Raw genomic sequence first — 12,489 nt, forward strand, 5'->3', positions numbered from 1 at the left:
TGAGCAGAAGGATCAACCTGTGGGCTCGAGAGCCCCCATAATAATAATAATAATGATGGCATTTGTTAAGCGCTTACTTTGTGCAAAGCACTGTTCTAAGCGCTGGGCGGGGATACATCCCCCTCTCCATCCCCCCATCTCACCTCCCTCCCTTCCCCACAGCACCTGTATATACGTATATATGTTTGTACATATTTTTTTACTCTATGTATTTATTTATTTAATTTATTTGTACATATCTACTCTATTTTATTTTGTTAGTCTGTTTGGTTTTGTTCTCGGTCTCCCCCTTTTAGACAGTGAGCCCACTGTTGGGTAGGGACTGTCTCTATATGTTGCCAATTTGTACTTCCCAAGCGCTTAGTACAGTGCTCTGCACATAGTAAGCGCTCAATAAATACGATTGATGATGATACAAGGTGATCAAGTTGTCCCATGTGGGGCTCACAGTCTTAATCCCCATTTTTACAGGTAACTGAGGCTCAGAGAAGTTAAGTGACTTGCCCAAGGTCACACAGCAGACTTGTGGTGGAGCCGAGTGAGAACCCGAGTGAGAAAGTTTGAAAACACTAAAACCTATCACAGAAGGAACAAAAATCATCATCACTGCCCTTGCCTCTGACTTTCTGGTTAAGGTTCCCTGCCTGTCTGGGATCTACCCCTGAATGCCAGAGAAGCAGCTTGGCCTAGTGAATAGAAGATGGGGCTGGGAGCCAGAAGGTCATGGGTTTGAATCCCAGCTCTGCCACTTTCCTGCTGTGTGACCTTGGGGAAGTCACTTCATTTCTCTGGGCCTCAGTTACCTCATCTGTAAAATAGGGATTGAGACTGGGAGCCCCATGTGGGACAACCTGATGGGTTCGTATCCACCCCCGTACTCAGCACGGTGACTGGCGCACAGTAGGCACTTAACAAATACCATAATTATTATTATCATGGCATAAAGGCAGCTGGGGTCCCTTGCGTCGTAGGAATTCAGAGATCCATGACTGAAACTGAAGATGTACGAAAGGAAAGCCTCTCTTTTGGTGGCACCTAGCTCCCCTAGACTATAAACTCATTGTTGGAAGGGAATGCGTCTGTTTATTGTTCCATTGTACTCTCCCAAGTGCTTAGTAATAATAATAATAATAATGGCATTTATTAAGCGCTTACTATGTGCAAAGCACGGTTCTAAGCGCTGGGGAGGTTACAAGGTGATCAGGTTATCCCATGGGGGCTCACAGTCTTCATCCCCATTTTACAGATGAGGGAACTGAGGCCCAGAGAAGTGAAGTGACTTGCCCAAAGTCACACAGCTGACAATTGGCGGAGCCGGGATTTGAACCCATGACCTCTGACTCCAAAGCCCGCACTCTTTTCCACTGAGCCACGCTGCTTCCCCTGAGTACAGTGCTCTGCACACAGTAAGCACTCAATAAATACGACTGAATGAATCTAAGTCCCTTGAAAGGCAGAGTGCGTCACATTAAATGTTCCGCGGGAGGCCCCCCCCAAAAAGGGCATTCATTCATTCATTCATTCAATCAATCGTATTTATTGAGCGCTTACTGTGTGCACAGCAGACAAGCCGCTCACCCGAGACACCCCAGGAGCGGAGGATTCCAAGCGACATGCAGTTCATTAAAAACGCACGGCCTTTACTCAGTCGTCAGCATCGGCGCGTGCCTCGTGTCTTTAATAGAAATTAAATTAGCCACTCAACAGATGTCATTCTCCTTTCCAGTTGTATCGCTTCTTAAACATTCGTTTTCAAGTCTTGTGGTAAATTCTGGACGGCCCCAAGAGACAGGCGATTCCGTCCACCTAACGGGTGAGCGGGATCACCGTCGGCAGGACTAACAAGAGGGTGAAGGACCCGGGCTCATCCCGCAGCTAATGACACCCCGATAAAGGAAAACATCACAAAGACCTGCGGTGGTATCAGCATGCATTACCAGATCGAGGTCCAAAGTTGGATAGGCACACAGACACATACACACATACACACACACAGAGTATGCTACCGGGAAACAGCAAAAGGGGGACTGGGGAGTGGGTGGCTTTATCGAGCTCCATAGCCGTAGTAGTATGGTTCATCGGGGCGAAATCCATACGCGGTGGGAGGGCGTCCGGGAATGCCAACTGGCTGGCCAAATCCATCCACTCCAAGGTTAAAGCTAAGGGAAAGGAAATGAGAACAGTTACGTTTGACATCGTTCACATTCAAAAACCCACTTCCCAGTTAAGTCAAATGATTGGGATTTATTCTTCCGGCACTACGGATCGAGCGTTGACCCCGATCTTAAACTCCTTCCCGACCTCTCTCCTCAATCTTTCAAGCCAATCCATCCCCGAATGGAATATAATGAACTTCTGCTTTGAAAAGTGTGTGAGAGTGCTTCCATGTTTCTCCGGCCCTCGGAAACCCCATGCTGGAAGTTGTACCTCAGGTATATTTTCATCAGACGACTTGGACCAGGACACCTTATTTGCCACATCAGCATCATCACCTTCATCATCGATGGTGTTTATTGAGTGTCTACTACAGTACTGTACTAAGCGCTTGGAAGAGAACGATATAGAGTTGGTAGACGTGTTCCCTGTTCACAAGTTTACAGTCTCGAGGACGAGCCATGCCTTTTTAGTGACTTTTCACAAAGCACCGAAAAGATTTATCCAAGCCAGGAAGTATCACAGGTCCCTTTCTAGGAAGGGCCATGAGAAACCGCATGGTCTAATAGATACAGCATGTGCCTAGGAGTCAGAAAGGCCTTGGTTTTAATCCTGGCTCTGCTACATGTCTGCTGTGTCCTTGGGCAAGTCACTTTATTTCTCTACGCCTCAGTTATTTCATCTGTAAAATGGAGATTAAGACTGTGAACCCCATGTGGGACAGGGACTGTGTCCAACCTGATCAGCTTATAGCTATGCGAGCGCTTAATACGGTGCCGGGCACATAGTTGGTGCTTAACGAATGACATGGAAATTTTTAGAAAGGGGGGAAAAGGAATCGAGGCAGACAGAGTCAGTTTGAGCACGTTACCCCAGAGACGATTATTACTCTATTTATTTATTTTACTTGTACATATCTATCCTATTTATTTTATTTTGTTGGTATGTTTGGTTTTGTTCTCTGTCTCCCCCTTTTAGACTGTGAGCCCACTGTTGGGTAGGGACTGTCTCTATGTGTTGCCAATTTGTACTTCCCAAGTGCTTAGTACAGTGCTCTGCACATAGTAAGCGCTCAATAAATACGATCGATGATGATGATGATGAAAGAAGACAACTCAGTCCGAGGGTCATACACACATTTCCCCTAGAAGGCCTCCTGCACACACTCCAGGGAACACTCTGATCAACCTCCCTTCTCATTGAGACGGGTAGTACTTACCTCTAAGGCAATTCACTGCTCTAACACGATGACTAAAAATCAATTTTCCCCACTCCGATAAGAAACTATCACGGCCGGCACCCCGTCGGAGCCGAGGCCGAGCCTCGCCCCTGAGGCCGAGGACCTTCGCAGGGGAAGTGAGTCTGTTGCCAATGGTTTGGGCAGCGCCACTTGTGCTCTCTTGTCCCTGCCAGTCCTATCGTCACTGGGGTCAGAGTGCAAAGGGCAAGCAGGAGAGTGGGGTGGAGGGGAAGGGAGGGCAACCGTGGGTGCCGACTCTGCCCTCGTGAGCCCACGGCCTGAGCCCAGATCTCCTGATTTCCTGGGCGGTGCTCCTTCCACTGGATCGGCAGCAGGGCAGGAAAAGATGGAAGGTGGAGGGCATTTAAGGGCTGCTTAAATGGATGGCGAAGCCCACCGTTCTGGAAGAGAATTCCTGGTGAATGCGTGTTTGGAAGTGGGCCTGCTTCTTTGGAGTACCTTTAGCATTCAAGGAATCAGAAGCAGGCTGGCCTAGTGGAAAGAACACAGGCCCGAGAGTCAGAGGTGCTCCGTCACCTGTGTGCTGTGTGACCTTGGGCAAATTGCTTCACTTCTCTCTGCTTCAGTTACCTCATCAGGAAAATGGGGATTAAGACTGTGAGCCCCACATGGGACAGGGACTGTGTCCAACCAGATTATCTTATCTACCCCTGAACATAGTACAGTGCCCTGGCACACGGTAAGTGCTTAAAAAATACCATTTTAAAAAGTCACAAAGCAACTACAGCAGTACAAAGACAAACATGGCAACTAAGTCATGCTCATGCATAGCACATGCAGGGTTCACAGTACCGAAGCTACTTACTGTAGAGGAAATGCTCTTCTGACTACGACGGAGAAGAAGAGATGGATGCAAAAACTGAATAGGCTATCAGTTCTCATGTGGACGACAAGCGCTTAGTACAGTGCTCTGCACACAGTAAGCACTCAAGAAATACGATTGAATGAAATGGGCCTTCAATAAACTCCTGATTATCCAGAAAATTGCTTCCTAGCTCATGGATTACCCAAATCCTCTTGCATCCTGCCCCTTTTTCCCTATTACCTCCCTTTTGACCACTTCATTATTTTTTGAACTCCTTCAGGTAGAAAGTGTTCATGGACCCAGAGAGGAAGTGAAGTCAAAGAACTTAATTCTGTTTCTTGTTCACGCTCTGATAAAAGGTTTGCTGGGGCAGAAGGAGGCTTAAACTACTAGCTAAAATTTGATTTTTGGACTGTGTATGGTTTTACATTTTCCACATAATCCCTGTCTCCCGTTACCCTGGAGGAATTTTTCTTCTGTGTCTGGGGAGGAATTAATTATTGCTGGGTTAAATTAGTTCAGCTGCTTCTCTGAGTGGCGAGCTTGAAGTCATGTAAAACGTAGTCTGCATTACAGAAATTTAGGGACATCCCCTGAAATTCCCTTTTGGAGCACATGCTTCGGCACGGCCACGAGAAGTAACAGACGTTAAGTCAAACAAAAATCCCCAGAAACCAAAACAGGATTCCTCACCTGTTTCCCTCCTCCAGGACATCAGTTCTGGTAGTCAGGAGTGTTAAACATTTTGTGCCATCCTTAGATTAGGATGGGAGAAAACCATTTCAATGTCATTTGTGGTGGCAATCGTTTAATTTATGGTAGAGTCATCCTCAAACTCAGGTCTCAGTCTGAAACTGCTCTTGGAAGTTGGGATAAATCAATGCACCGTTTCAAGCACTACCTCCTTGGAAGCAATAGAACAGCAATGCAAATGAACGGGAACAAGAAGAGGGAGTTGAAGGAAAGGAGGAGGATAGGTTACCTTTTTTTTTTTAGGATAACTCCTGCCAAGGAGAAAACAGCCAGAAGCTGAAGGCCAGTCTCTCTGCTCTTGACTACTAAGCCTGAATCCAGTGACTCTGAAGTACCTATTACAAAGAGAGAGTGCAGATCTCTCTCTCTATAAAAGGGTACCTCTTCAGAGAAGCATCAACTATAGATTTTAAGCACAGAAACACAGCCTGCTGCCTTCAGCTTTATTTGCCAATGAAGGCTCTAAAAGTCCAGTTAGCAATTAGCCAGCAGTTGTCTGACTTAATGGCTTCTTGATTCTCTTTTGCGAGAATTTTCAAGTAAAATTGTCAAGGGACCCGATTTCTTCTTCTCGAGTTATACACGGCTCAGGGAAATCTACTTTACTGTCAAGAGAATGAGGAAAACCGGATAGGAAGGAAGATCACAAAAGACTGAGCCGGAGAGACAGAGAGGGATGTTGGCCAACGTGTGAAGGGCAGAGAGTCTGACGTCCCGGCCCGCCTCTGAGGCTCAGCCGACAAGAGGGAAAAGAGGGAGAAGATCACCTACCTGGCAGGGCTTAGTTAGTGCTTGTAAAGCCCTTCGACATCCTTGGGTGAAAGTTGCTGCATGAGTGAGAAGGGTCATCATTACGTTATTAGCAGTACATTGTAGGAATCAAGACATTTTCCTTAGTTCACATCCCTAGGTTAGCAGTCGGAATGCAAAGCAAGTTAAGAGGGTTAGAGATTTGAGTGGCTGCTCCGTGGGAAGATGGCACACGGTTCAGGTTCAACTCGACACTTCAATTCTTAGAGACCAGGGCACCACATTTCAGTTTTTCCATCTGTAAATGGGGGCTAGTGATTTTTATTAGCTGAAGGACAGTGTATGGACCACTAAGCTACCATTTCCATAACATTTTGAGGTCCCAGGTGAATGGTGAAGAAACCAGTCACCCAAGGGAGATGAATTTATTTCTCCAAAGAATCAGGATACCAGAAGAGATTACTTGCTAACCGGTACGCTGGGAGGACTCGTTTATTCAACGAATATATTAGTCACGTTCATTCACCCCAAGATTGTCAGTCACATTCACTGAGTGCTTACTGTGTGCACAGCACTGAACTAAGCACTGAGGACAGTACAAGAGAGTAGGTAGACACGACCCTGCCCACGAGAAGCTAGTAGGGAGAATATATATCCTTTCAATACGGGTCTTTGTGGGGATGATCAGATGGAAAACCTTTTACTTAAAGTCATTTTGATAAGTTGGTTCCTCTTTTTAGGGGGACATTTCACTTCACTTGAGCAGTTATTCCAATTGGTTAACTGAAACTTGTTCCCTGAGTTGCACCTTTACTAATAAGAGGTCAAGAAACTATAGGAATAGTCTATGCGGCTTCCCTGGGTCAAAGGACCACACCAAGCTGGCACAAAATCACCACAGAGAGCCTGTTCCTTTAAAGCAACATGGGACGCACAGGCCTGATTGTCAGAAATCCTGGGTTCTAATCCTACCTCTGCCGTTTACCTGCTGTGTGATCTTGGGCAATTCACTTAATTTCTCTGTGCCTCAGTTTCCTCATCTGAAAACTAGGGATTCAATACTTGCTCACCCTCCCACTCACTTGGGGAGCCCCACGTGGGACCTAATTATCCTGTATCTACCTCCAGCGCTTAGTACAGTGCTTGGCAGAGAAAGTGCTTAAAAATACCACAGTTATTATTATTATTATTAATTACATGGAGGCATGGGAATTACAACTACTGTACCACGACACAGCATCCCAGCCTCATATAAACACCCATTAGATGTAAGTTGCTTTCCACAGGTTGCATCTTTATTTTCAATTCATTCATTCATGCAATCATATTTATTGAGCGCTTACTGTGTGCAGAGCACTATACTAAGCGCTTGGGAAGTCCAAGTTGGCAACATCTGGAGACAGTCCCTACCCAACAGCGGGCTCACAGTCTAGGGGGGGTGGCATAAGGTACAACATGCTAATTGTCGTTCATCCGCAAGAAAAGGGGTTTAAAGCGGCATTTGCACCGCGGGTATATAATAATAGTAATCACGGTGCTTGTTAAGCGCTTACTATGTGCCAAACACCGTTCTAAGTGCTATGGTAGATACAATGCCCTCCCTCCCAACATCCGCCAAGCACGCTCTTTTCCTCCCTTCAAGGCCCTACTGAGAGCTCACCTCCTCCAGGAAGCCTTCCCAGACTGAGCCCCCTCCTTCCTCTCCCCCTCGTCCCCCTTTCCATCCCCCCCATCTTACCTCCTTCCCTTCCCCACAGCACCTGTATATATGTATATATGTTTGTACATATTTATTACTCTATTTTATTTGTACATATCTATTCTATTTATTTTATTTTGTTAGTATGTTTGGTTTTGTTCTCTGTCCCCCCCTTCTAGACTGTGAGCCCACTGCTGGGTAGGGACTGCCTCTAGATGTTGCCAACTTGTATTTCCCAAGCGCTTAGTACAGTGCTCTGCACACAGTAAGCGCTCCATAAATACGATTGATTGATTGATTGATTACAAGTTAATCAGGTTGGACACAGTCCCTGTCCCACACGGGGCTCGCAGTCTTTAGATGAGGTAACTGAGGCACAGATAAATTAAGTGAGCCCACAGTTGGGTAGGGACTGTCTCTATACGTTGCCAACTTGTTCTTCCCAAGAGCTTAGTCCAGTGCTCTGCACACCGTAAGCGCTCAATAAATACGATTGACGATGATGATGAAGTGACTTGCCCAAGGTCACCCAGCAGACACGTGGCGGAGCCGGAATTAGAACCCAGGCCCCCTCTCCTGGCCCGGTATTGCTTCCTGTGCCGGGGTTTCTTGGCTTCCCCTGCTCTCTTCCATCTCACCCTCTGCCTGCGGAGGTAACAGGGACGGAGAATGGTATGTGTCGTCCTCTTCCTCAGTAGCCTTTCAGGTTGGCATGGCAACCAGAAACAGGCTCAAGTAGGTCTGAGTGGGGCAGGAGGCGACGCGGGGAGGTGAGGGAAGAGAAAAAGGGGTCCTTTTGAGGGGCAGAACAGCCCACAGCATTACCGGTCTCCCGAGCATATTCATTAATATATTAATATTTATATTTTATAATGTATTTATATTATATATTATTAATATTGATATTTATTAATAATATTTATTACTCTATTCATTTTGCTTGTACATATCTATTCGATTTATTTTATTCTGTTAGTATGTTTGGTTTTGTTCTCTGTCTCCCCCTTTTAGACTGTGAGCCCACTGCTGGGTAGGGACCGTCTCTATATGTTACCAACTTGTACTTCCCAAGCGCTTAGTCCAGTGCTCTGCACACAGTAAGCGCTCAATAAATACGATTGATGATGATGAAGTACTTGGGCGAGACCTAAGGGGCTGCAAATTCTGCTCACAACACGAGGTGGGGCAGTTGCCCCATCGCTTCCACGAGGGATTTTCCAAATGTTTCCAAAGGATGACCGAATCCAAACGCTTCTCCAACCCATTTAAATTGATAAAAAAAAAAAGAACCTACCAGAGCCTCCATTACATTCTCAGCGAATCAATTATTCTTTTTTTTTTTTTTAAATAAACATGACTGCAAAGCAGGTAAAGGGCTCCAGTGTTCGAATCCACTGGTAATAAACCAAAGGGTGATTACAAAAGCAGGATCGGCTGCGGAAAACTGAAGACGCTAAAAAAACACACGTCTGTTAAAACACTTTTTGGAAAACTGTTTCTATTCTGAGTACCCGAAGGGTTGAATGGGGTCTTCTTGATATACCAATACTGAGGGTGGATACTTTAAAATGAATTCTAGACTGCTGAAGGGTACCGGCCTGACAGGCTTTGAGATCAAGTTCTGTTTCCATGCCACAAACACTGCACCCTCCTTTCAAGCGTCTCTCGCATCTGGCTCGGAAGGTCTCCGCGAGAGCATGCGGAAATTCCCACTCCAGCCCTCATTCCATCTAACTGTTGGTTTTTTTTTTCTTTTAACGGTATTTGTTAAGCGATTACTAGGGTCCAGACACTCGATTATGCACTGGGGTAGATACAGCTCATCAGGATGGACAAAGTCCCTGTCTCACAGCTTAAGTAGGAGGGAGAACAGATATTGAATCCCCTTTCTACAGATGTGATGACTAAGGCACAGGGAAGTGACTTCTCCAAGGTCACCCAGCAGACAACTATGAGAGCCAGAATTAGAACACAAGTCCTCCTGACTCCCAGGATCACGCTCTGTCCATTAGGCCACACTGCTTCTCCTTTTCCTGAGATTCTGGAGAAGTGGACCAACGGAGACTAATGATGGAGGGGCTCTGTGTGAAGTCTACACCACTGCTCCACTTGAACCCAGAATGAGATCTTCCAGATCTATTTGTTTGTGCTTTCTGAGAAAGGTTTTACTCAATCAATCAATGAGGACTTACTAGGTGACAAACACTGTTCAAAGAACGCGGGAGAGTACCGTACAACAAAATTAGCAGGCACGTTCCCTGCCCATAATGAGCTTACCATCTAGAGGGGGAGTACGGTGCTTTCTACAGTGCTTTGCACTCAGTCAGCGCTCAGTAAATACGACTGAATGAAAAAAATGAATGAATGGGAGACAGGCTCAGTTGTATCCCTGCTAAGTCAAACATGTTTTCCTTTGGTTTTGCTACAGAAAACTGTGACAACGAAAGCAACAACTGCTTTTTTTCCAAAAAAACCTGAACTTTCACTTCCCAGCTCAGGAGCTATTTGCCCCAACAGATGTCCGATGCGAGCAAGCCGCGTGGAAGACCTTGAATATCGGGGTGATAAAGCCCCAGAGAGGGCTGCCGAGGGGAGCCGGGGAGCCTCCGGCCCGGGAGATCTTTCCGAGGAGACGTCCACCGATTGTGGATGGTTTAGCCGTTCATCTGCCGGAAAGCCTGGGGCTGGTCCAGGGGACCTCTTAGGATCCTTTCCAGCTCTATTTTTCTAGGTAATTATACTGCGTATGTAACCTATAAATAGCACCTTGGCCTTCTAGTGTACTGGAAAGTGACTGACACAAGATGGCTCTATGGGTTTAAAGTGGAGGAGGAGGCTCATAGTTGGGATCACGAAAACGGCACTGTTTCCTTATTGATAGTTAACCAAACGGTATGGGACTCAATGGGTTAAACCCTGAACACCACAACTAATTACTCTGTAATGGTAACCTCAGTTGCTGGTTCATTTTGAGACCCTTTAAAATATGAACTGTGTATTTTACCCCTATGCACTCTCTTAATGATTTGTTTTTTTAGACTGAAATCACTTCCAGCCATCAGTTAGACTCGCGGTCTCTACGCATGCACTTCTCCAAGCACAAATATTTCTTTTTCCTATTGGTCTGCCAGCCCTGTCAGAGCAAATTTCACTTTAAACTAAATGCTATGATACTTAAAACCTCTTGGATTACTCAGGCAGCTAGTGTGATCTGTGACCTTCCAAGAATGACAGCTGAACTTTCCAATTTGCTTATGCTGCTCGGGGGGAACCAGAAAGCATATGCCGAAGCGGAAAATGTTCCTAATGTTGAGCTGTGGGGAGAGTTCTGGGTGGGGGTGAGAGGCTATTAAGTTTTGAAAAATATTAATAAGAAATGAAAAGAAACGAAACTCGCCACAGAGTGCACGGCCTCACAGCCAACTCCAGAGTTAACACGTGTACTCAAAAATCCTTAAGTCCAATTAAAACATAATTCTTTTTCCAGTCATTGAAACACAGACTCTTGGGGGAGCGGCAGCTCACAGAGATCACGCACTGTCGAACTGAATGAGCGCAGGAGATTTTACGGAGGCTCAGAGCACCACAGCCTTTAGCAACGAGCTGTCTCAACTGCACAGCTTCCTCCGTGAAACCAAAACGCGTCATTCACATGCATGGAATCAAAGGAGAACCGACTGTACAACACGCTTGATTTCTACGTGGCTGTCCCTACTGCCCTGACACGAGTTTCTCTTAAATCGAAGGTTTCCGCTCAGTCCCACAGTTGCAACCCGTACGCCTCCAAAATCCTAAGGTGATGTAGATTGAGAATTTGGGAGGCGCATCTGTTAGACTATTATTTTTATCCACTACTTCAAAATAAAAATGTTTTGGCGTTGAAAAAAAATGAAGCCATTCCTAGTCACCACCAAATGTAAGATTATAAAGTTTCCACTTCTACAGTTCGGTGTCATTTCCTATTTATTTTTCTCAGGCTTCTTTTTTTTTTTTAACTCCATCTACCTATTTCTTTCCGCTAGTATCATCAATCGTATTTATTGAGCGCTTAACTGTGTGCAGAGCACATAGTATTCAAATTTAAATTCTTGAACCCTTTAAACTAAAAATCTTGAGTTCTTCAAGGCATTTTTTTTTTTTCCAGGGAAGTCAAAGGGTAATGTTGCCCTACAATTAAGGACAAACTGTTTTGGTAGGAGACATAACCAGGACTAATTAAAAGCCAAAACCCAAAACCCAATGAGGGTGGAATAAAAGTTTGGAAACCCGATCCAAACCAAATTTACAATATCATGTGTGGAAACAATAAGGCATTTCCTTGCTCTACTAAATATCCAAGGAATGTGCAAAGACTTTTGAGGGCAAGCGTGTCGTTAAGTTTTTGTATGGAATCCATTAACACAGATCTACTACTTCTATGCAGTATTTGCTTTCCCCTAGGAAGGGTTGTGAAACCTTTCTCCAAACTACAAAACCAGGGCTTCACCTCTGGAGTGTAAGATGGGAGTCTGGACGAGAGCTGGTACACGGCACTCGGCAGAATACGGCAGAAGAGCATATTTGGGCCACGCATACTAAAGCAAACTCCTCTTCTTAAAAAAGTGCCGTGGCTATCTGCCGAGAGAGAATCAACACGATCTCTGTCGTGGCTGAAAAAAATGTATATATGGAAATGAATGTAACTCAATGCATTTCCCACTGAAGCATGACAGGCAGCCTGGCTTCGTGGAAAGAGCACCAGACCGAGAGGCAGGAGACGCGGTTCTACAGCTTGCCTGCTGTGTGACCTTGGGCAAATCACAACCTTGATATGCCTCAGTTTGTTCATTTGTCAAATGGGAAGTACCTACTCATTCATTCATTCAATCAATCGCATTTATTGAGCGCTTACTGTGTGCAGAGCCCTGTACTAAGCACTTGGGAAGTACAAGTTGGCAACATATAGAGACGGTCCCTACCCAACAACGGGCTCACAGTCTAGACGGGGGAGACAGACATTAAAACAAAACATGCGGACAGGTGTCAAGTCATCAGAACAAATAGAAATAAAGCTAGATGCACCACATT

The 12,489-nt window shown here is 45.5% G+C and overlaps 1 protein-coding gene across 4 annotated transcripts in view; it reads right to left on the reverse strand.

The window, feature by feature from the left end:
- Window positions 1-1,517: 1,517 nt before the first annotated feature.
- Window positions 1,518-12,489, reverse strand: part of KIFAP3 (kinesin associated protein 3) — a 151,731-nt gene continuing 140,759 nt past the window's right edge. For 3 of the 4 annotated variants that reach the window (XM_038757982.1, XM_038757981.1, XM_038757983.1), the window contains exon 21: window positions 1,518-2,159. In XM_038757982.1, coding sequence (XP_038613910.1) covers window positions 2,045-2,159 — 115 coding nt within the window. In that variant the 3' untranslated portion in view covers window positions 1,518-2,044. The remainder of the gene's footprint in view (window positions 2,160-12,489) is intronic. The other variant, XM_038757984.1, reaches the window with a different exon arrangement.

This window comes from Tachyglossus aculeatus, chromosome 16 (genome assembly GCF_015852505.1).
Source record: "Tachyglossus aculeatus isolate mTacAcu1 chromosome 16, mTacAcu1.pri, whole genome shotgun sequence".
Classification (NCBI taxonomy): Eukaryota; Metazoa; Chordata; class Mammalia; order Monotremata; family Tachyglossidae; genus Tachyglossus; species Tachyglossus aculeatus.